Raw genomic sequence first — 26,168 nt, 5'->3', positions numbered from 1 at the left:
CACTGACAGCACGTCAACCCCGGTATACCACATCGATCCAATTCACTCTATTCCTTGCCCTCCTTTCACCCTCCTGCATGTTCAGGCCCCGATCACACAAAATCTTTTTCACTCCATCTTTCCACCTACAATTTGGTCTCCCACTTCTCCTCGTTCCCTCCACCTCCGACACATATATCCTCTTGGTCAATCTTTCCTCACTCATTCTCTCCATGTGCCCAAACCACTTCAAAACACCCTCTTCTGCTCTCTCAACCACGCTCTTTTTATTTCCACACATCTCTCTTACCCTTACGTTACTCACTCGATCAAACCACCTCACACCACACATTGTCCTCAAACATCTCATTTCCAGCACATCCATCCTCCTGCGCACAACTCTATCCATAGCCCACGCCTCGCAACCATACAACATTGTTGGAACCACTATTCCTTCAAACATACCCATTTTTGCTTTCCGAGTTAATGTTCTCGACTTCCACACATTCTTCAAGGCCCCCAGAATTTTCGCCCCCTCCCCCACCCTATGATCCACTTCCGCTTCCATGGTTCCATCCGCTGCCAGATCCACTCCCAGATATCTAAAACACTTCACTTCCTCCAGTTTTTCTCCATTCAAACTCACCTCCCAATTGACTTGACCCTCAACCCTACTGTACCTAATAACCTTGCTCTTATTCACATTTACTCTTAACTTTCTTCTTCCACACACTTTACCAAACTCAGTCACCAGCTTCTGCAGTTTCTCACATGAATCAGCCACCAGCGCTGTATCATCAGCGAACAACAACTGACTCACTTCCCAAGCTCTCTCATCCCCAACAGACTTCATACTTGCCCCTCTTTCCAAAACTCTTGCATTTACCTCCCTAACAACCCCATCCATAAACAAATTAAACAACCATGGAGACATCACACACCCCTGCCGCAAACCTACATTCACTGAGAACCAATCACTTTCCTCTCTTCCTACACGTACACATGCCTTACATCCTCGATAAAAACTTTTCACTGCTTCTAACAACTTTCCTCCCACACCATATATTCTTAATACCTTCCACAGAGCATCTCTATCAACTCTATCATATGCCTTCTCTAGATCCATAAATGCTACATACAAATCCATTTGCTTTTCTAAGTATTTCTCACATACATTCTTCAAAGCAAACACCTGATCCACACATCCTCTGCTTTGTCGCTGTCTCCCGCGTTTGCGAGGTAGCGCAAGGAAATAGACGAAAGAAATGGCCCAACCCACCCCCATACTCATGTATATACATACGTCCACACACGCGAATATACATACCTACACAGCTTTCCATGGCTTACCCCAGACGCTTCACATGCCCTGATTCAATCCACTGACAGCACGTCAACCCCGGTATACCACATCGATCCAATTCACTCTATTCCTTGCCCTCCTTTCACCCTCCTGCATGTTCAGGCCCCGATCACACAAAATCTTTTTCACTCCATCTTTCCACCTACAATTTGGTCTCCCACTTCTCCTCGTTCCCTCCACCTCCGACACATATATCCTCTTGGTCAATCTTTCCTCACTCATTCTCTCCATGTGCCCAAACCATTTCAAAACACCCTCTTCTGCTCTTTCAACCACGCTCTTTTTATTTCCACACATCTCTCTTACCCTTACGTTACTTACTCGATCAAACCACCTCACACCACACATTGTCCTCAAACACCTCATTTCCAGCACATCCATCCTCCTGCGCACAACTCTATCCATAGCCCACGCCTCGCAACCATACAACATTGTTGGAACCACTGTTCCTTCAAACATACCCATTTTTGCTTTCCGAGATAATGTTCTCGACTTCCACACATTCTTCAAGGCTCCCAGAATTTTCGCCCCCTCTCCCACCCTATGATCCACTTCCGCTTCCATGGTTCCATCCACTGCCAGATCCACTCCCAGATATCTAAAACACTTTACTTCCTCCAGTTTTTCTCCATTCAAACTTACCTCCCAATTGACTTTATATATATTTTTCTATCTTTTCTTTTAAACTATTCGCCATTTCCCGCGTTAGCGAGGTAGCGTTAAGAACAGAGGACTGGGCCTTTTTTGGAATATCCTCACCTGGCCCCCCTCTGTTCCTTCTTTTGGAAAATTGAAAAAAAAAACACGAGAGGGGAGGATTTCCAGCCCCCCGCTCCCTCCCCTTTTAGTCGCCTTCTACGACACGCAGGGAATACGTGGGAAGTATTCTTAATCCCCTATCCCCAGGGATAATATATATATATCTTGGGGTCTCCCAATGATGATGTGGACCAGTGTTTTTCGACCTTCCTCTTCTTTTTCTCCGTGCAATTTGTAGACCGACTTGATTGTCCGGGGGAGGGTGGGCCGGCCACGGGAATTCTGACCTTGAATTTATCCTTCTGAAGACGCGGTAAAAGACGACACACACATCCTGCTTGTGTAATGCTACAGTCTTAAAAGTCTTCGGACGGACGTAAATAGACAGTTTTGTGTGTCGTCTTCATCTCAGCGTGGGATGGTTTGGTCAGCGGGCCTTGGCTGCTGGCCTGTCATACTCGCCAGTTATGAACTGGGTGGGGCGGTCACAGCGGGGCTATGTACAACGGGTCGGGGGGTTCACAGCGGGGCTATGTACCACGGGTCGGTGGGTCACAGCGAGGCTATGTACCACGGGTCGGGGGGTTCACAGCGGGGCTATGTACCACGGGTCGGTGGGTCACAGCGAGGCTATGTACCACGGGTCGGTGGGTCACAGCGAGGCTATGTACCACGGGTCGGGGGGTCACAGCGGGGCTATGTACCACGGGTCGGGCGGTCACAGCGGGGCTATGTACCACGGGTCGGTGGGTCACAGCAAGGCTATGTACCACGGGTTGGGCGGTCACAGCGGGGCTATGTACCACGGGTCGGGCGGTCACAGCGGGGCTATGTACCACGGGTCGGTGGGTCACAGCGAGGCTATGTACCACGGGTCGGGCGGTCACAGCGGGGCTATGTACCACGGGTCGGGCGGTCACAGCGGGGCTATGTACCACGGGTCGGCGGGTCACAGCGGGGCTATGTACCACGGGTCGGCGGGTCACAGCGGGGCTATGTACCACGGGTCGGGCCCCCACCTCTGCACTGCACCTGGTCAGAGGCAGTTGCGAGGAATCGATCTCTTGTCTTGGGACTCACTGCTCAGGCTATGCCACAAATTAGAGTCACTGCTGAGGCTGTGCCACAAATTGGACTCACTGCTGAGGCTATGCCACAAATTACCATGGACTCACTGCTGAGGCTGTGCCACAACTTACCATGGAGTCACTGCTGAGGCTATGCCACATATTGGACTCACTGCTGACGCTATGCCACAACATACCATGGAGTCACTACTGAGGCTGTGCCACAACATACCATGGAGTCACTACTGAGGCTGTGCCACAACATACCATGGAGTCACTACTGAGGCTGTGCCACATCATACCATGGAGTCACTACTGAGGCTGTGCCACATCATACCATGGAGTCACTACTGAGGCTGTGCCACAACATACCATGGAGTCACTACTGAGGCTATGCCACAACATACCATGGAGTCACTACTGAGGCTGTGCCACATCATACCATGGAGTCACTACTGAGGCTGTGCCACAACATACCATGGAGTCACTACTGAGGCTATGCCACAAATTACCATGGAGTCACTACTGAGGCTCTGCCACAAATTGGAGTCACTGCTGTGGCTGAGCCGCGTTTTAATCAGCATTTCTGAAAAACAAACAAACAAAAAAACACGACTTTCGCTGCATTGAAGGTTTTATTCCCAGGTGGAAAGATCCTTTCCTCCTGGCTGCATGAAGTTTGGAGTTCGAGAGTAGAATATCGATAATCTCATAATTAGATATTTAGATCTTCGTGAGTCCATCTCATACTGGCAGTGACTCTCCATAGACATCACGGGAACTGAGTCAGCTACATTGACAGTGGAAGCTGCTGAAGGGAAATCATCGTATTTATGTATCGGTAAACGGGGAACATAGTGGTGAGGTGAAGTATTGCAGCGCCTTCGGGAACACAACAGTGGCGAGGGAGTTGCCAGACAGTCCCCTTCCCTCCCCACACCCTCTTTTTCTCCATGGGCATTTGCTGATAATTCATGCACTTCCTCAGCGTGACATAAATTGTCAGTTGTTAGGGTGAAATATTTTCGGGAAATAATTCATTATCGAGCGGGAAGGAAGGATATGTCGGCAATAAAGGAAGTATGGAAGGAGAAAATGGGCGGGTGAATGGTTATACGTCTAGATAATGCCATCCGCCGTTCAGGATGTGATGGCCAGGGACGAAGGGGGAGTGGTGTGGTGAGGGAGGGTGTGGTGACCGTGATGACCAGGGACGAAGGGGGAGTGGTGTGGTGAGGGAGGATGTGGTGACCAGGAAGGGAAGCGATGATGGTAGTGGGGGAAGGATGTGGTAGCTGTGGAGGGAGGTGAGTGGTGGAGGAAGGGTGTGCTTATCAGGGATGGAGGGAGGGAGTTGTGATGGTGAGGTAAGTTGTAATAGTAGTGGTGAGGGAGGTTGTTGTAGCCCTCCACAGGAGCAAGCACAGGAGGGCCCCGTCTTCCACCCATTGACTCACCTCACACCCCACTGTTCCACCGGATGCCACCTCCACTTCCAGGTACAAAAGGCACTCCACTTCTGCCAAGTCCTCACCATATATGACACTCAAATAATCCTTTTTCATCCTACTGTTGCTCCTCATAACCCAACTGTTGTTCATAATTACATTCAACTATTCTCATTTTGCCAACACTTCCACGTTCATCAACAATTTCTCTCTTGCGTCTGCCACCAGCACCGTATCCTCTGCAAACAGTAACGGAATCACCTCCTCTTCCCACATCCCCACAACCCTACTACAGATCTGTCCATGTTCCAAGATTCTAGGTTTTTTAATGAGCAGATTTCAAACAGCCATGCTGTCATGACATGTCACCAGCAACCATTTACCCTCCTCCCTTCCTACTCGCTCACATGCCTTGCTTTCCCAACAAGAATTCCTCACTGCATTTAGGAGATTTCCCTTTACTGCCTCGGGTCATACGTATGTTGAGCAGCCTGACCAACCGATCAGCAGAACTGTCATCCCCTCTGGAGAAACTCGGCTGCAGACCCATCCACTCCTGCCATTCTCCCGCGTTTGACCATATGAAACAGTGTCACTCCCTCCTCACTTTATATTGTTACAGTCATCATAACTTGTCACTACGGATACCACATCTTAAACCAACCATGCCCGCCTCCCTCCCTGTCACTGTCATAACTGTCACGTCGCATGCCACATCTTAAACTAACCACGACCGTCACCCTCTTATGTGACACATTCAACAGTCCTTCACAAAAATCATTCCATATTTTTTTTTCTCATTTATTTACCCTGTGTAGTGATGCTCGGTGTCAGGAGTGTAGTGATGGGGTAGGGAGAACTATGCTGGGAGTGAGGGGTTGAAGAAGGGTGGGGGAAGAAGGTAAGGGTCGTGCAGGAGGTGTGGGGTAACGTAAGGCCGTGCATGTGGGGGGAAATCGTGGGGAAGGACAGTGCGGTGAGTGGGGGTGAGTGAGGTCATTACAATGGCTAGAATGATGGAAGGTTTGCACAGCAGGTTATACAGTACTGTGGAGAGCAGAAGGGGGCGAAGCTAACGTTAGCTATACCTTGCTGCAGTCCAGACGGCCTCATGTTTTGTTTCATACAATGTTAACGTCTCTTCGATTGGTCAGAGGTCGAAGGTCACCAGCTGCAACCCTTGCAGCAGCAGCAGCAGTAACTAGTGCAGTACAGTGTTTCAGCCACATTACCATCAGCTCACTGCAAGACGTTGGCTCAGGAATATGTACATTTATTTATATTTGGTTAACTGCTTTCGTCATCCATCTATCCAGAATATATCCTGCACAGTTCCCTACACAATCTGGGGTACAAATATATGGGTATCATGCTTGATTTTTTGAGGATTATTAGTTTTGTTTTTTCCTCAGACTAGTGGACATCCCGAGTTCGTATTGTGGAATGACCCCCCCAACCATATTTGCATCACGGGCTTTGTGTTATTTCCTGTCGGCCCCAGATAAAGCTGTAATCCATAATGCTGGTTCCCCCCTCTCTGTGTGTGCCAGGTTATTAATGTCCGTCTCTCTTTCTCTTTCCAGTGATAAGTACACCAGATTCTGCCAATGGAAAAACCTAGAATTGAATATACAGGTGAGTAGTGACCAGGGTTAGTGTTTTGGTGATCAGGTCCACGCTTGGGTAAAAGTGTTGACCGGGCCAGTGAGTGTCGTGACCAGGTCAGTGTTGTGGTGACCAGACCAGTACTATGGTGACCTGGTCAGTGCTATGGTGATCAGGTCATCACTGTGGTGACCGTCCAGTGCTCTGGTAACCAGGCCAGTACTGTGGTGGGTGTGGTGACCGTACTGTACTGTGGTGACCAGGTCAAGCTGTAGTGTGTATCATGGCCAGGTCATTACTGTGGTGTAGTGTTTCTTGTGTTGACCATCTTAACACTGACCAGGTCAGTATTGTGTTGAGCATAGTGGCCAAATCTATGCTGTGGTGACCAGATTGATACTCTGGCGAGTGTGTTGATCAGGTCAGTAATTTGATGAGAGTGGCGATCAGGTCAGTACTCTGTTAAGGAAGGGGAACAGGTCCCAGCGGTAGTGACTTGGATCAGGTCTTGGATGAATTCATTTCAGAGCTGGAGTTTGTTGTGTCCAGCGTGTTGTGTACCTTGACCGTCTTACACCCTCCTTCTCAGTGGTAGGTTTTAGACGACAACCGCCACCAGGGAAGTACAACCCTCCTGACTTAAGTAATGGCCTGGAACCATCTTACTTACAACACCCTCCATGTCTGTAGGTGGTTGTAGACAACAGCAGCAGCAGGCCCCAGGGAAGTACAACCTTCCTGACTTAGGAGTGTTGGAGTGGTCTGGTTCACATAGCCTGAGAACCAGGTCAAGTGGTGTCTGGTTCACCTAGCCTGAGAACCAGGTCAAGTGTGGTCCGGTTTACCTAGCCTGAGAACTGGGTCAAGTGTGGTCTGGTTCACATAGCCTTAGAACCAGGTCAAGTGTGGTCTGGTTCACATAGCCTTAGGACCAGGTCAAGTGTGGTCTGGTTTACCTAGCCTGAGAACCAGGTCAAGTGTGGCCTGGTTCACCTAGCCTGAGAACAGCACACGAGTGGTCTGGTTCACCTGACCTGACAATTGTGGTCTTGTTAACTTAGCCTGCTAGCCTAGGAACACTACACGTCTTGGCTGGCTCACTTAGCCCAGAAACAGTACATAGCTAGTGTGGAGAGTAGTGGACAGTCTAGATCACTTACATTAGCTTCTCATCCTATTATTAATTTTGGACCTTAGAAGAGGACAGTCAATGGATCGTGGAGTGCAAAATGTACAATATAGTCTACGGACTTTGTTACCCATGTTTTACTAACTAATTCTCCCCAGGCTAATAACCAAGTGTTTCAGTACATAATTGTGTGTATATATGTGTGTTATATTTTTATTTGATTCTGTATTCGTCATTACTTATAAGGGAAGAGAAGGGGCTCTACACTTGAATTCCTTGGTACTCTTTGTACTTGCTATTTTTTCTTTCGCTGTGCTCCACATGTCCAGAACTCTTACTGAGAAATTAACGTCTTGCATTTTGCTTAACCTTCTTGTCCATCCTCAAGTTTTGCAGTGTGTAACACTCTACTTGCTACACTCCTCTTTATGATGAAGAATTGCTCAACCTTCAGGTCACGTAAGGTGATGTTGGATCTCTCTCAATCATTTCATTCCTTCCCTGTAAGTACCACCCAAACGCCTCATTTTTTTTCTTTCTTTCACTAGCAACATCACTTCTTCATCAAACTACTCACTACCCTTTCTAATCTCCCCACCTTCACCTTTCTCTCTCATGCCAGCACTGCTTCCCAAAATACCTTCCATTCCTAACCCACTCCCCAAGCTTTATTTATACTCACTTTTTGCCTTTCTACACTCTGTCCCTCATGGTATTTCATCTTATGAATCTCTTTTTCAAAATCACTTACTCTCAACACTTTCTTCTCACTACTAATGTTTCCTCTTTTCCAAAAACCTTTGCAAATTTTCACCCTTGCCTCCACAAGATAGTGATCAGACATCCCACCAGCTGCCCCACTCAACACTTTCACATCGAAAGATGTCTCTTTCACATGCCCATCAATTGATATGTAATCTAATAATTCCTCATGAACATCCCTCATACTCACATTGCATTTACCTACCTCACCACCCCATCCATATACAAATGAAACAGCCATAATGACATCACACACCCCTGCTGCAGACCAACTTTCAACTTCAACCACTCACTCTCTTCTCTTCCTACTCTTATACGTGCTTTACATTCTTGATAAAAACTTATCACTACTTCTAGTAGCTGCAGACCAACTTTCACCTTCAACCACTCACTCTCTTCTCTTCCTACTCTTATACATGCTTTACATTCTTGATAAAAACTTTTCACTACTTCTTGTAGTTTTCCTTCCACACCATATATTCTGACAATGCATATTATTTTTTCAATCACTTCTTTCAATATCCTGCCTACCTGTGTTTATGTCATCTGGTAACTGTTTCTTTCCCTCACTATTCACATTCACATTCTGAATTTCCTCTTTGTAATCTTCCCAGCCATCTACTTCCAACAATCTCTGTATGTTTGTTATTTATTTTCTCTACCTGAACAGTTTTTGATATTACTTCAGTAGATTTAGCATGTCTTTTTGTCTTTTCCTTTATCTGGAAGGCTCCTGGTAATGCTTCTTTAGTTCCTTGACCAAATGATCAATAGATTTTTCCTCAGACTCCACTTTTCTAGTACATCCAGAGATGACACATCAGACTTTTCCTGCTTTTTTAGTGGCTTTATCTTCTTTCCTCTGATTTTGTATCTCCTGAGCCCCCTCCACTGTACTGTGTTTACATTCCTCCTTAGTCTTATGACACACTTTATAATCCTTGAACTGCTTCCTCAGTTTTCTTAACTCTAGCTCTAGTTGTGTTACCTCTTGATATCCCTTGATCTTGTATCTTCACCAGTTTCCATAACATTCCCAAACAATTGGTTTTTGGTGCTTTCACTAATTCCAAGATCAACTTATGTACCCTCTTTATGTTAGTTACTTGTTCTACTGTGTGAATATCCTAAGTGCAGCATACATCAAATGAAATGGTTAGATCAACTGTAACACACATCAGCTGAGACAAAATTTCTGCCTACTGTTTTAAAAACTCCATACCAAGGTCATTATATCATTCATTCCTCACATCTTCCTCCTCCTCCCTCTTTGTTATGCATGGCTTCCTCCTCTCCTTCTTCTTAGTCCTCTTGCTTCTTCTCCCTCTCCTTCTATGTACCAAGTTGCCTGTGCAGTTCCCAGATGTTTGCTTCAGCACTCTAGCAAAACAGAGTTGATAAAGGAACTTTTTTCTTCATTTTCATGTACTTATTCATAGTTTTAACTTTGTAAGAATGTAATATCTTTGAAGATCATTTTTTCTCCACATGCTGCAGTAGAACTAGGTTTTTTGTGCATGCAGCTTAAGGATTACTTATGTCAGGTGCTGTCCTCTGTCAGTATGTTTCATATTTGTGTTAAAGTGTGGGTGTGAAGAACAAGATGGAATGCTTTTAAAGTTTTGTGAAAGGAGGGAAAATGTTCAAATTCCTTCAGAGACTTGGAGAACTAGCTGTACTTGTTTGTTATAACAAAGCTGAATGTCATTTGTTCAAGAACTTTTAATGTAAGATAATAGAGTAACGTAATTGAAGTGGGTAATGTTCATCAGAAAATCTGCTTGTTAGACTTTTCACAGTATTGCAAGCACCCACCAAACAGAATCAATAAAACTACTGCACTTGTGTGTAGATAAGGAGTTATTGTATTTGCATCATTTATCACTCTGCTCTTACCTTTTCCAATAAATCCTTATATCTCCTCATTGAGGAGATCACTATGGTGATTCCTAAATTACTTTGTATGTAAATTTTATTCTTTAACTTTTTTTTCACAACTTGTACTTAAAGGTGATATTGCAAATGAAAAGTATATAGTTCACCTCTTTTACAACTCTTCTAATATGGTGTTCCAGTAAGAGACAGGGTATCGTATCAGCCTATAAGTATTATTTGTTCTTTGCAAGATGATGGTGATCTCTTGGTTTCCTTTCATGTGTGTGTGTGTGTGTGTGTGTGTGTGTGTGTGTGTGTCTGTTTTTTAGTTTGTTTATGTATGATTTCTTATACTTGTTATTTTTTTCTTTTGTTTTGTTATTTTTCTCATCAGAAAAAATGAAATGAAAATGATTGTACCTAGTAGCTCTAAATGTCTTGCTGAGTTTCAGGTTTATTCATACTTTATTGCAATACATTGCTTATTAATTTCATGTACATAATATAAATCTGTGTTTTATTTTATCAGTAAAGCTTCAGACCATTTAATTTGCTATCAGGGCCAAGTTACACCAGTATCATAGTGATAGATGAGCTTATACAAACTAACAGTAGTATGATGCAACCTACTTATGTTGTATTTATAAAATTCTTTGCAGCTGACGATGAACGACTTCAGCGTACACAGGATTATTGGACGTGGAGGCTTTGGAGAAGTTTATGGATGTCGAAAGGCTGACACCGGCAAGATGTATGCCATGAAATGTTTAGACAAAAAACGTATAAAAATGAAACAGGGCGAGACTTTAGCACTCAATGAACGCATTATGCTATCACTAGTCAGCACAGGGGTGAGCCAGTTTTTTTGTTTATGCTTTGCTTTAGTTGATTGTATTGTTTTTAGTGAATTTATGAATAATTTATGCATGGTTTCATGTCTTTTATTTTGGTATACAAGATATTTCATATTACCAAACTGGCATTGAAATTACAATGTTTTATTGCCCTCTCACAAAAAAGGGGAATTATAGCAATAACTATAATTGTATTTCTATGGTCTTGCTTTGTTTGACTTTGTCCACAATTCATGAATTATCCTAATATATTTATTTCCATTGAGAGCAGGGAATCCCCAATCAAGCCTAAAATGTATCTCACCTTTGTTATATCAGGATGGTCAAATAGGAAGATTATAGCTATAACTATAATTGTGTTTTGTGATCTTGTTTTTTATCACTTTGTCCATAAGTCATAGATTATCCAAATATATTTACTTCAGTTGAGAGTAGGGAATCACCAGCCAGGCCTAAAATGTATCTCACTCAATGCATGCTGTATATAAACCATATTTCAGGGCACCCTTGTTATATCAGGATAGTTAGATAGTGACAGCTAAAGCTAAAGGACAAAGAATAGATAAAAGAGTTTCATAAGAATTGTAATGAACTCAAGTCTTTAAAGAAATTATTAATATGAAATATATCATTTTGCACTTATTAAATTGCTGTAGTGTAATTTTATGAAGATCATTTATGAAAATTATACACCTGATTATAAGAAGGAACCCAGGCTAATATTAAATATGTGGCACCCCATATTTGCTTTGTTCAGATTTTGTTCTTTAATATCCCTGAAGCATAGTAAGATACACCCTGCCATAAAGTTCCAGTAGAGTCTAAAAATTGGCTTACCCATACACTCAACTGTAATCATCAAGATAGCTTTATACACATTTTCCTTTTTTTAATTAGTGCTTTTTTACTTTTTTGTTAAACTGCATGATTTCAACACAGTATTTACTTGGATGTATTAGCAAATTGTTGAAAGATGAAACTCTTACACTGACATGGTGTTAACAATTTCTAGACTTGATAACGTTTAGCTTAGCAGGGTCAGCTGATACTGCAGCCATTAGTCAATCTTTTAACCATCTTTCATTGCCATCTATCATCTTTTCGGTAACCTTCAGCAAGACTCACTCGAACTTCTTATATTTTGATAGTTATACATTAGTGTCTGTAAAGATAATTTATGAAATCTTTATTATTTCTTTTTTCTTTTTCTTTTTTTCAAATATCCCAGGCAGCTAGTTGTGTAATTACAGCAATGCCATATGTATCAGTGCAAGCACAGAGATTCGCACCAATTAAACTGTTTTAATTTCACAGTCATTACTGAAATACAGGTAGAAAAAAATTAGTTCAAATATCCGTAAAAGAGAAATTAAAGAATCATATGCCTCTACATTTAAGATTCCAACCAAAATCTTGCATTCATTTCCAAAGATCTACTCCATTTTTGCATGCTCTTCTGTAGTCCACACCACTGCTTGTCGTTTTTTTCATTTTGAATTGAAGGCAGTAGTGCTCCAAGCTGTAGTAAGTGATACCAAAGTTTGGTACATGATTGTATATAAACAAATCCGAAATATCACAGTGCACAAAAGTGCTAAAGTAAACCAGGAAATACTAGAAATTCATATTGTTGCAAATATAAGTTGTATTTCAAGGATAGAATTATGAAATATTCATTACCAGAGTAATGTTGATAGCACGCAAAAAAGTGAAAGATATTTTCACAAGCTTTCACAAATTTTCAAGACCTTTTCAGTGGGAATGACTCAAGAACAGACTTATCTAAGCAAACCTAAATGGGTAGGAAGGCATCTCATGTGATTCAACAATACCTAAGGAACAAGGTTTCATACCTGACCTTTTAGTGCCTGAAAAACTTGGCTTGACATTATACGTTACTGCTAAGATTAAGTCACTTCTAACATGTCAGTCTTAGTAATAGCATTGCTCAACACTGCAATAATAAACTCACAAAAATACAATCAGCAAAAAGTTAGGTAAGAACTATGCAATCTAAAGGAATAGAATATTCAACAAAAATGCTCAAAAGTACCAAGAAGTGCAAAAATTCTCATCATCTTTGAGGGAAGTTGTGTTTTGAATTAAAGAAATTTGGCCTCAGAAATAATGACCACCATCATAGAAATACCAAGCACTGCCAGAGTAAACTCACAGTAAGAATCTTATTTTCTTTTCTTATGTTATTGTTCATTGTTTTTCACACAAGGAGCAGATGAAGAAAATGCCTCACTCATTCTTATCTTTTTTTTAGCAGTCATACATAATGTGCCAAAATCATAGCCACCCAGTCCACAACCATGCCCCACAGACCTTTTTTTGTTTCTCCACACTGCTCCATAATCCTTGGTTCAGTCCATTAACAGCAAGTTGTCCATTGCCTACCACATTGCTCTATTTCACTCTATCTCATGCACACCTTTCACTCTCCTGCATGTTCAGGTCCCAAGCACTCACAGTCTTATTCACTCCATGTTTCCATCTCCAGTATGGTCTCCTCCTTTCCCCTACCCCTTCCACTTTTGTCAACATTTTTTCACTCATTCTCTCTGTTTTTCCAAGCCATTTCAGCACCCTCTTCAGCTTTCTCATCCATACACCTCTTATTTTTACACCTCACTCATATCCAATCATTATTTACTTGATCAATCTCCTCACACCCCATGTTGTCCTCAGTCACTTTATGTCCTACACATTCACCCTCTTGCCTACATTTCCATCAATATTGCATACCAATCACCCATACAACAATTTTGGGATTGCCTTACCTCCAAACATACCCATTTCCACTTCCCCATATAGTGACCTCTGCTTCCACATGTTCCTCAATGCTCCCAGACCCCCCCTTCCCTCACCATAGCTATGACTTATCTTGGCTTCCATGGTTCCATTCAGTGCCACATCCACTCTAAGGTATCTAAAACACTTAATTTCTCTCAGGTTTTCTCCATTTAAACTCACACCTCTGCTAATCAGTCTCTTTGCTCTCTGTTAAACCTTGCTTTTATTTGTTTTTACTCACAACTCTCTCATTTCTTTCAGGTTTTCTCCATTTAAACTCACACCTCTGCTAACCAGTCTCTTTGCTCTTTGCTAAACGTTGCTTTTATTTGTTTTTACTCGCAACTCTCTCCTTTCATGCACTCTTCTAAACTCAGACATCAACGTCTGCATTTTCTTAGTGAAGTTACCACCAGTGCAAATAAGATTGACTTACCTCCCAGGCCCCTTCATGCCAACAGACTTCATACCAGTCCTTTTCTACTAAACCCCTCCCTCACCACCCCATCTATGAATAAATTACACATTCATGGTGACATCGCAAATCCATGCTGCAGACCCACCTACACCCGGAACCACTTACCCTCCCATCTACCCACTTGCACACATGCCTTACTCTCTTGATAAAAAACTCCTCACTGCTTGTAATAGTTTTGCTCCCATGTTATATATTTATACACCCACAAAGCATTCCACCAACTTTATCATATTCTTTCTCCAGATCTGTAAATGTTTTTTAAGTATTTCTAACACATTCTTCAAAGCAAACACCTGATCCACACATCCTTTACCATTCTCTGCATCCAACCATACTCCCAGTCACCACTCTTACATACAACTTATTAGGTACATCAAAGAAACTTATACATCCTTGTTCCCCATGCATCTATACATGCATTTTGCCAATCCTCAGGCAGGCATATATACACTGAAAATCCTACCCAATCAATCAACAACACACTCACCCCTTTCTTTGGATATTCAACTGCAGTACCATCCACTCTGGCCACTTTGCCCTGTATATTCTTATACATTGAGTTTATATCTCCTCTTTTCTTTTCACCAACCACTTGCTATGACCCATACATTGAGTTTATATCTCCTCTTTTCTTTTCACCAACCACTTGCTATGACTCTCTCACTTTGCATACCTCCCTGACCCAAATACCTTACATCTGCCAACCTGTAATCAGACACATTCATCAGCCCTAGAAAGTACTCACTCCATCCCCTCTTCCCTTCATCACTGCCCATTACCATTTCCCCATTTGTCCCATTCATTGATGTTTCCATTTGTTTTTCTCATACTATTACTTAATTCCAAAACATTTTTTAATTCTCCCAGAAGTTTATTGGTTCTCACTAACCCCAATTATCATTTGCCCTCTTTTTCAGTCCCTACATATTCTTCTTGACCACCTGCCACTTTGTCTTGTATATCTCTGAATCACCCACACTCCTTTGTTGTAAGTGCTGCCCATACACTAATCTTTTCTCTTTCACTAGCATCTTCACTTTGTCATCCTACTACTCATTACCCTTTCTCACCTTTCCCGTTCCCACCTCCTTATAACACACGCTTTTGCACATGCCAACGCTCTTTCCCTGAAAGTCTTCCACTCCTTATCTGCTCCCCAGCTTCATTTAACCTCACCTTTTTTAACCATTCTTCACTCAATCTCTCGATATTTTTTTTTACACAAGCTTCTTTTCCATGCTCACTTACCTTCACCATCCTCTTCTCACCTATATCATTTCCTCTTTTGAAAGCCTCTATATATCTTCACCCTTGCTTCCACCAGGTTATAATCAGACATCCTAACAGCTTCCCCTTTCAGCTTATTCTAATGCAAGTTTCTTTTTTGTACATCTATAGATTAGAGTGTAATCCAGTAATGCTCACTCACCATTTTTACTTCTCCATTTATACGGATCTATTTCCCTCTTTTTAACAGGTCACAAGTCCTTTGTCAACACAGAATTCCATATGCTGTTGACCATCTCTATTCACCTAACTGAATACCCTATGCCCCCTAAATATACCCTTAGGTGCAACATTAACCACTTTTGCATTCAAATCATCCACCACTACTTCCCAGTCTCTCTTATCAAAACTGTGGGCTTGCTCATTCAGCTGCTCCCAAAACACTCTCCTTTCTTTATTCATCTTCTCTTATCCAGGTGCACAAGTACTAGTAATCACCTACCTCATGTAATCCACTCATTTTTATCCCCATCCGTCTGGGGATTGATTCCATACACTTTTTCACCCATCCCCACATTTCCTCCTTCAGAATCATTGCTACCTTTTCTGTAGCTCTTGCCCTTACATAAACCCAGGACTTTACCACCAAGACATTCTCCAACCATTTTTTCCCCTTCCCCTTGAGTATTGTTTCACTCAGTTAAAACATTCAGGTTTCTGTTTTCAAACATACTATCTGTCTCTTTTTCTTCTCATCGTGGTTACATCCAGACACATTAATACTCCCCAGCCTGAGCCTTTAAGGAGGATGAGCACTCTTTGCTTGATTTCCTCATACATTCCCATTTTAGAAATTGAAATGCCAGAAGGGAAGGATTTCTAGCCCTTCACTCTTACTGTTTGTAGTCACCTTTTACAATATGCAGGGATTATATGGGAAGTATTCTTTCTCCACTAACCCCGGGGATCGATATTATATAATAGAATTCTAAATAAGAATTACACCACCAGAATAATAAAATCTCCCACAGAAGTGCTAAAGTTAACCTTGGGTTACAAAAAAATACATACAGTCTCAGCTAAAAGTTATATTCTAAATGTAAAATTACAACATATACATTGTTTATAGTGAGGGAGTCCTGTGTATACAGATACCATTTAAACACTAGATTAAGTTTAATAAAAACCACAGTTGAAGATAGATATTGTCGGACTTTAGTCTGGGCCCATTGTAAGGAACAGTTTACACAAATAGAAAAAATGATCCACAGTTCAAGCACTGCCCAGTCCCAAAGAAATCAGTGTTGAAATACCTGTGCCTCACAGATGTTTTGCACAGCCTTTTCTATCCTAATTCAGTTAAATGTAAAAACAGTATTATTTATTGGCCAAGTGAGCAAAAAAGAGCACTGGAAAGGGTGACTAATCAACAGATGGGTAGCCATATGGATGACCTTGTTTTTCTTCCACTAGAAATTGAACCCAAGAAGACAGGCACTACCTGGGATTCAAAGATTGTTGATTTATCTGTTATTCTGTAACTATATTTTTTATAGATATTTACATCTTAGTTTATAACATTACTTATATAAGTTTAATGTTTGACTTTAAAAGAATTTATTTTACTTTATTTGTCTTGTATGGGACATGTGCATGTTTGCTTGATGTTCTTCAGAAATACAAATGCCATGTCTGTTTGAAAACTAATCATGGTATCATCTGGGATAGACTATGTTTGGTGTGACCCAAGCCAGGGGCCCTTCATGGGTGGAGGCTGTTTAGAGGGGAGATGTGACAAGGTCATAAAGATAGGAGCCTTTATTACGAATGTTTTGGGAAAAGAGGAGAACTGATGAAAATGATTAGAGGATGGTGGATTAGATGTGTTTGAAGTATGGGAAGCATATACATAAGGTATAGAAGTGAGGGAATTAACAAGATAGCAAGGTGTATGAAGGACTGAAAGGGGCAGTTGTGTAGTCAGGGTTGAAAAGAGGTTATAAAGAGAAGGCACCAAGTATTTTTTTTTTTTACAAGTTTTGGATGTGTTGATTGTAGAATTATCTGGGTGAACTGCATGAATCATGCATGCATACATTACTGTATGTAGAGAAGCAAAAATAGGTAAAGAAAGTAATACAACAATTTTCGAAGCAGTCTGATGAGAGTATAAATGTTACCGAGAAAAGAGAAATAATCATAATGGGAAACAAGAATGTGAAAGATGGGAATGAGAAAGTGGAAGGTATTGTAGGAGGATGAGGAGTACCATACTTTAACCACTTAGCCTCTTGATAGAGTTTTCTGTTAACTCCTGTATGACCCCCTTCTTTCTTTAAGGTGTATGAAAGCAGTTTTATCATTACAGAATGAGAGATAACAGCAGAAAAGTAAATTAAGCCATGTAAAGTCCACAAAGTTGTTGTGCCAATTCCATCAGTATCATAGATAACCTGTGTTTTCACCAGGTTTGTTTAATCATTTTTTTTTTACTTGTATAGCAATGAAATGATTATCATTTTACTCTACTGTTTTATTCTTCAAGCATATATACATTTACTCTATAAGTAACATCTTAAATATATCATATATATATATATATATATATATATATTTTTTTTTCATACTATTTGCCATTTCCCGCGTTAGCGAGGTAGCGTTAAGAACAGAGAACTGGGCCTTAGAGGGAATATCCTCACCTGACCCCCTTCTCTGTTCCTACTTTTGGAAAATTAAAAAAACAAGAAAGGGGAGGATTTCCAGCCACCCGCTCCCTCCCCTTTTAGTCGCCTTCTATGACACGCAGGGAATACGTGGGAAGTATTCTTTCTCCCCTATCCCCAGGGATTGTATATATATATATATATATATATATATATGTTTTGGGAGCAGCTGAATGAGTGTGTTAGTGGTTTTGATGCACGAGACCGGGTTATAGTGATGGGTGATTTGAATGCAAAGGTGAGTAATGTGGCAGTTGAGGGAATAATTGGTATACATGGGGTGTTCAGTGTTGTAAATGGAAATGGTGAAGAGCTTGTAGATTTATGTGCAGAAAAAGGACTGATGATTGGGAATACCTGGTTTAAAAAGCGAGATATACATAAGTATACTTATGTAAGTAGGAGAGATGGCCAGAGAGCGTTATTGGATTACGTGTTAATTGACAGGCGTGCGAAAGAGAGACTTTTGGATGTTAATGTGCTGAGAGGTGCAACTGGAGGGATGTCTGATCATTATCTTGTGGAGGCTAAGGTGAAGATTTGTATGGGTTTTCCGAAAAGAAGAGTGAATGTTAGGGTGAAGAGGGTGGTGAGAGTAAGTGAGCTTGAGAAGGAGACCTGTGTGAGGAAGTACCAGGAGAGACTGAGTACAGAATGGAAAAAGGTGAGAACAATGGAAGCAAGGGGAGTGGGGGAGGAATGGGATGTATTTAGGGAATCAGTGATGGATTGCGCAAAAGATGCTTGTGGCATGAGAAGAGTGGGAGGTGGGTTGATTAGAAAGGGTAGTGAGTGGTGGGATGAAGAAGTAAGAGTATTAGTGAAAGAGAAGAGAGAGGCATTTGGACGATTTTTGCAGGGAAAAAATGCAATTGAGTGGGAGATATATAAAAGAAAGAGACAGGAGGTCAAGAGAAAGGTGCAAGAGGTGAAAAAAAGGGCAAATGAGAGTTGGGGTGAGAGAGTATCATTAAATTATAGGGAGAATAAAAAGATGTTCTGGAAGGAGGTAAATAAAGTGCGTAAGACAAGGGAGCAAATGGGAACTTCAGTGAAGGGCGCAAATGGGGAGGTGATAACAAGTAGTGGTGATGTGAGAAGGAGATGGAGTGAGTATTTTGAAGGTTTGTTGAATGTGTTTGATGATAGAGTGGCAGATATAGGGTGTTATGGTCGAGGTGGTGTGCAAAGTGAGAGGGTTAGGGAAAATGATTTGGTAAACAGAGAAGAGGTAGTGAAAGCTTTGCGGAAGATGAAAGCCGGCAAGGCAGCAGGTTTGGATGGTATTGCAGTGGAATTTATTAAAAAAGGGGGTGACTGTATTGTTGACTGGTTGGTAAGGTTATTTAATGTATGTATGACTCATGGTGAGGTGCCTGAGGATTGGCGGAATGCGTGCATAGTGCCATTGTACAAAGGCAAAGGAGTTAAGAGTGAGTGCTCAAATTACAGAGGTATAAGTTTGTTGAGTATTCCTGGTAAATTATATGGGAGGGTATTGATTGAGAGGGTGAAGGCATGTACAGAGCATCAGATTGGGGAAGAGCAGTGTGGTTTCAGAAGTGGTAGAGGATGTGTGGATCAGGTGTTTGCTTTGAAGAATGTTTGTGAGAAATACTTAGAAAAGCAAATGGATTTGTATGTAGCATTTATGGATCTGGAGAAGGCATATGATAGAGTTGATAGAGATGCTCTGTGGAAGGTATTAAGACTATATGGTGTGGGAGGAAAGTTGTTAGAAGCAGTGAAAAGTTTTTATCGAGGATGTAAGGCATGTGTACGTGTAGGAAGAGAGGAAAGTGATTGGTTCTCAGTGAATGTAGGTTTGCGGCAGGGGTGTGTGATGTCTCCATGGTTGTTTAATTTGTTTATGGATGGGGTTGTTAGGGAGGTAAATGCAAGAGTTTTGGAAAGAGGGGCAAGTATGAAGTCTGTTAGGGATGAGAGAGCTTGGGAAGTGAGTCAGTTGTTGTTCGCTGATGATACAGCGCTGGTGGCTGATTCATGTGAGAAACTGCAGAAGCTGGTGACTGAGTTTGGTAAAGTGTGTGGAAGAAGAAAGTTAAGAGTAAATGTGAATAAGAGCAAGGTTATTAGGTACAGTAGGGTTGAGGGTCAAGTCAATTGGGAGGTGAGTTTGAATGGAGAAAAACTGGAGGAAGTGAAGTGTTTTAGATATCTGGGAGTGGATCTGGCAGCGGATGGAACCATGGAAGCGGAAGTGGATCATAGGGTGGGGGAGGGGGCGAAAATTCTGGGGGCCTTGAAGAATGTGTGGAAGTCGAGAACATTATCTCGGAAAGCAAAAATGGGTATGTTTGAAGGAATAGTGGTTCCAACAATGTTGTATGGTTGCGAGGCGTGGGCTATGGATAGAGTTGTGCGCAGGAGGATGGATGTGCTGGAAATGAGATGTTTGAGGACAATGTGTGGTGTGAGGTGGTTTGATCGAGTGAGTAACGTAAGGGTAAGAGAGATGTGTGGAAATAAAAAGAGCGTGGTTGAGAGAGCAGAAGAGGGTGTTTTGAAGTGGTTTGGGCACATGGAGAGAATGAGTGAGGAAAGATTGACCAAGAGGATATATGTGTCGGAGGTGGAGGGAACGAGGAGAAGAGGGAGACCAAATTGGAGGTGGAAAGATGGAGTGAAAAAGATTTTGTGTGATCGGGGCCTGAACATGCAGGAAGGTGAAAGGAGGGCAAGGAATAGAGTGAATTGGATCGATGTGGTATACCGGGGTTGACGTGCTGTCAGTGGATTGAATCAAGGCATGTGAAGCGTCTGGGGTAAACCATGGAAAGCTGTGTAGGTATGTATATTTGCGTGTGTGGACGTATGTATATACATGTGTATGGGGGGGGTTGGGCCATTTCTTTCGTCTGTTTCCTTGCGCTACCTCGCAAACGCGGGAGACAGCGACAAAGTATAAAAAAAAAAAATATATATATATATATATATATATATATATATATATATATATATATATATATATATATATATATATATATATATATTGTACCTCTCTAATCTGGCACTCTGATCCGGAAACTCCCATGATCCGAGCTAATTAAGTCATGTTAATTTCTTATAGTCTTAAAACAAAGGTATGATGCTGATGAATCTGACCTGTATTGGCATCATATGCCATGAAAAACCCTTTTCCAAGATATTGAGGAGTCTCCATCTGAGGGTAAGGATTCCAAAGATAGGATAACAATTCTTGACGGTAGCAATGCTGCAGGAACACATAAAACCAGGCTAATGGTAATTGGTGAGAGTGTTCACCTGAGGGCCTTTAGAGGGATCAATTTCTGTTTTCTGGCATTTTCTGTGGTCCAGCAGTGGTCATGTCCCAGTGTTTCTGGATTAAAAAGGTACAGTCTGTTTGTGTGTGTGTGTGTGTGTGTGTGTGTGTTTAAGCAGTAGGGAAATTGTATATGTGGCATCTTCAACATTTACACAAACTGTGTAATACATCCCTCTTCCATCTGAAAATTCCAGCTTTTGGTGGTTCACTCTCATATTGAAAAGTTCATTTGATACATTTAAAGTGCTAAATTGCTGGAAATGGCCTCTAGAGGCACCTGAAAAATTCATATACCTCAGCTTCTAGAGGGAATGGGCTTACCCCACTCTGCCACTAGATGAAAAATTCTTAAGGAGACCTTTGGCATTGTGTCATGTCATGCATTTATGAATATCTCATGATCATTCCTTAATTTTTTGATTCATTATGAATAGGGTATTAGAGATTTTGGTTTCTGTATTTTACATCTGCAGAGTCACACGATTACACTTACTAACTGTTACATTATTTTTGAAATAGTGACCTGCATGAATAGTCATTAGGTATTAGTGATGCTGATTAAAGTATTAATTGTGATGGAAATTGATTGCAGGTGGATTGTCCGTTCATTGTATGTATGACATATGCCTTCCACACGCCAGACAAGTTATGTTTCATCTTGGACCTAATGAATGGTGGTGACCTCCATTATCACTTATCTCAACATGGTGTCTTCAATGAACAGGAGATGAGATTCTATGCAGCAGAAGTCATATTAGGTAATACATACAGTAGTTATCAAAAATTAATCACAGCAAGACAATTAGTGAATATACATGTTTGAATGTATTTTATAATCATATTAATTATGATCTTTGTCTCACTTCCAATCTATTATCATTACAGTGCTCCATTATAATTTAATAGTGCAGATGAGATACATACAGCATCCAAAGATCACACACACGTTCTGAATGTATGTTTAAAAGTGAACATGGACTACTTACTTCTTCACTTTACACACTAAGTTCATTTGTCACTTGACACTGACACTGTTATCTTCATTCACAGACTTTCACACACAGAATACCTCCACAACATCTGATCCCTAATCATTCCACTGTTATATTCATATGAAAAAATTCCTAGCCTTAATCAATTCTCGCTATATCTCTCCATCATCTTCTTGGTCTACCTCACCTTATATCATCTCTTGTATTGTTATGTATTTTCTTGACCAACCACTCATCTGGCTTATGTTCTACATGGCTATACCGCCTTAAACAGCCTTTCACACTGTTATTCTTGAGACTGTCTTTCCTCCTAAATCTGTCTGTATTATGCAGGTTGTTTATCTCTTGTGCTCTGATTTACCTCTCCTGACCTATTCACACTTGAGTTGCAAATCCTCTCATAAGCAATCTGACAACTATTCCTTCATGCAAGGATCATGTGCACTCTGCAATTCTTTTTTTCCATTCACTAGAGAGTATATTGCACTGTCAATTTTTGTCCCTTGCATGACTTAACTTTCAATTTCAGCTTTTCTCTTTCCATCATTTCTAGTCTTTACTTTCATTTATATATACGCACATCTTCAGCTTTCAGTACTTCACCATGCAAACTGATCAAACATTCTGATCTCTCATCTCTTTCAAAAACTAGTGTCTTTTCTTTGTAGTCTCTTTCAAAACACTTTTTAGATATATCACTGATTTGGCCAACATTGTCTGCTCTAGCTAACTCTGCAGCAGCATCTGTGCACAATAACTGCAACAGTTTCCATTCATTTGCTCCATGGTTAAGTATTATACCACATTCACCCCTTTTTCACTCATATGTTAAGCAATGCGCTGTTCCTAAAGTTTTTTTTTTTTTTTTTTTTTTTTTTTTTTTTTTTTTTTTTATACTTTGTCGCTGTCTCCCGCGTTTGCGAGGTAGCGCAAGGAAACAGACGAAAGAAATGGCCCAACCCCCCCCCCCCATACACATGTACATACACACGTCCACACACGCAAATATACATACCTACACAGCTTTCCATGGTTTACCCCAGACGCTTCACATGCCTTGCTTCAATCCACTGACAGCACGTCAACCCCTGTATACCACATGACTCCAATTCACTCTATTTCTTGCCCTCCTTTCACCCTCCTGCATGTTCAGGCCCCGATCACACAAAATCTTTTTCACTCCATCTTTCCACCTCCAATTTGGTCTCCCTCTTCTCCTCGTTCCCTCCACCTCCGACACATATATCCTCTTGGTCAATCTCTCCTCACTCATTCTCTCCATGTGCCCAAACCATTTCAAAACACCCTCTTCTGCTCTCTCAACCACGCTCTTTTTATTTCCACACATCTCTCTTACCCTTACGTTACTTACTCGATCAAACCACCTCACACCACACATTGTCCTCAAACATCTCATTTCCAGCACATCCATCCTCCTGCGCACATCTCTATCCATAGCCCACGCCTCGCAACCATACAACATTGTTGGAACCACTATTCCCTCAAACATACCCATTTTTGCTTTCCGAGATAGTGTTCTCGACTTCCACACATTTTTCAAGGCTCCCAAAATTTTCGCCCCCTCCCCCACCCTATGTTCCTAAAGTTGTATAACTGTATAATGATATAATGTTAGTGTAGCCTAACTTACTCTTATGTCATACAGTGCCTCATGAACAAGAGTATATGTTAACTGTGGTGACATCACATAACCATGACGCACACTTACATGTAGTTTAAGCCATTCACTCTTACAACCATTTACTTTCATATAAGATGCATGACTTTCATTACAAATGCTCTTAACAACATGATAAAGTCTTCCATACACACATCATAAATTCAGAATTCCCAAAGTGTTTCCCATCATATTCTTTTATGAATGTATAAATGTTGAATACACCCTTTTTTCCTCTAAACCTTTCTGTATTACTAGTCAGAGTGTAAAGGTTTGATCTATACTCCTAATTCTTCTCCTGAAGTTGTTATGTTCTTTACCAACAAGTGGTCCACTGATCCTCTCAACATGAATATTCAGTATTCTACCATGCACTATCAACTATACAAAAGGGACTTGTTCCTTTATGATTCTGACATTCATCTTTATTGCTCCCCTTTCCATTATGCATAGGAACAGTTACTGTTTAGTCCAGCCATCAGGCACCTGACTACTTTAATGTTCTTCCACATGTACTTTCCAGTTCCATTCCTATGTAGTTTCACCTCTTCTCTACACCATCTTGCTCACCCCCCAGCATCTCCCTTTTTTAAAAGCTTTATAGCTTTTCCTCCCTAGAGCTAGGGAAGAAAGAATCCCCCTCATGCATTTCCTTCTAGTCGTAGAGGGCATCTAGCAGAGGTGAGAACAGAAGCAGCTAAGTGAGGAATGTTTATTCTCTTTGAACAGAAGCAGCTAAGTGAGGGATGTTTATTCTCTTTGAAGGCTCAGGTTGGGGTGTCTGAATGTGTGTGGATATAACCAAGACGAAAAGAAGGGAGTATTATGTTTGTGGAGAGAAACCTGGATATTCTATTTCTGAATGAAACAATATTATAGGGAAAGGGGTGAGAATGGTTTGGGAACATCTTAGGAGTAAAGTTGGGTTGCTGTGAGGGCAAGAGCTAAGAAAAGGTTAGCACTGCTGCTAAAGGAGTAGCGGGAAAGTGTGAAACAGTGTAAGGAAGCAAGCCCGAGATTGATGTGGGTGATAATTAGTGCTGATGCACCTGGAACGCGAACCCACTTATAAGGCTCAACTCAAAAACCAGCCACAGACCATCTTCTCACCTAAACAGGAAAGTCATGGAAAGCCTCCATAAAATCCATCTAGAAACAAATGCCCATCTACCCTTCACAGGTACTTCAAATGAAACATCAAAGAACTCTCCTGCTACAGGCCCTGACATCATTTCAGAATTTTACATAAAACATTTTGGCCCTTTTGCAGTTCAAGAGTTTACAGATATTATCATCCACCCTGGTTACACAACATAATCCCTCCAAAAATTTCCAGCATAATACAGTCCTCTGTCCCTCCAAACCACCCAACTTCCCCCTTTGCAATCACCCAATATCACTTTTGTCTTCTGTTGAAAAATAATCCACAACTAAATCAAACAAAACATCCCTATCTCACCCACACAATGTGGCTTCGGATCCAACTATTTCACTAACATGCTACACACTAACTTCACACAACATATCCTAGATTGCTTCATCCAACTGTCCCTGGACACATTCTCACACAAAATATACTAGACACCACCCTCCATAACATTAACAGAAAGTGATTTGCTAATTTCATAGCCGGCCATCATGGTAGACCTACATCATTAAAGTGGCTTCACATATAAGACAAGCTCTACAGATGATATCCCCAAGGAGCAGTTCTTTATCCACCCTTCTTCAATCTCTTCTTTCATGGCCTCCCATTACTTTATGCTAACCACAATATGAAGGACCTATCGAATGTAGGCAACCTTAGAATTACATCACAGCACCCTGACACCACAGTAACAACAAACATGCAGCTCTACAGTACCCAACAGGAAGAATGGCTCACCCAGAACGGAACATCTGCATTTCCACAGAAGTCTTCAGTCAATCTTTTAACATGAATCCAAATCCCACACTCCAGTCACCTTCAGTGGACTATCACTCCCTCTGAAAAAGACACCAATCATTTTAGATATCTTATATGTTACACATATGACGTTCACCCCTCACACCAATAACATACACACAGAAGCAACACACACTCTAAGTGCCATCAGAACCCTAACAAAAAAAAAAAGAACCAG

General features: G+C 41.4%; 1 protein-coding gene across 1 annotated transcript in view; it reads left to right on the top strand.

Annotated features, from left to right (window-relative positions):
• The window catches only part of Gprk1 (G protein-coupled receptor kinase 1), a 90,582-nt gene that overhangs the window by 31,370 nt on the left and 33,044 nt on the right, over positions 1-26,168 (top strand). The window contains exons 7-9 of the mRNA XM_071672761.1: positions 6,200-6,251; positions 10,647-10,838; positions 21,968-22,133. Coding sequence (XP_071528862.1) covers positions 6,200-6,251; positions 10,647-10,838; positions 21,968-22,133 — 410 coding nt within the window. The remainder of the gene's footprint in view (positions 1-6,199; positions 6,252-10,646; positions 10,839-21,967; positions 22,134-26,168) is intronic.

The sequence above is a fragment of the Panulirus ornatus genome, chromosome 18 (genome assembly GCF_036320965.1).
Source record: "Panulirus ornatus isolate Po-2019 chromosome 18, ASM3632096v1, whole genome shotgun sequence".
Lineage (NCBI taxonomy): Eukaryota > Metazoa > Arthropoda > Malacostraca > Decapoda > Palinuridae > Panulirus > Panulirus ornatus.
Note: the sequence above shows the minus strand (reverse complement) of the source record. Positions and strands in the feature narration are given on the sequence as shown.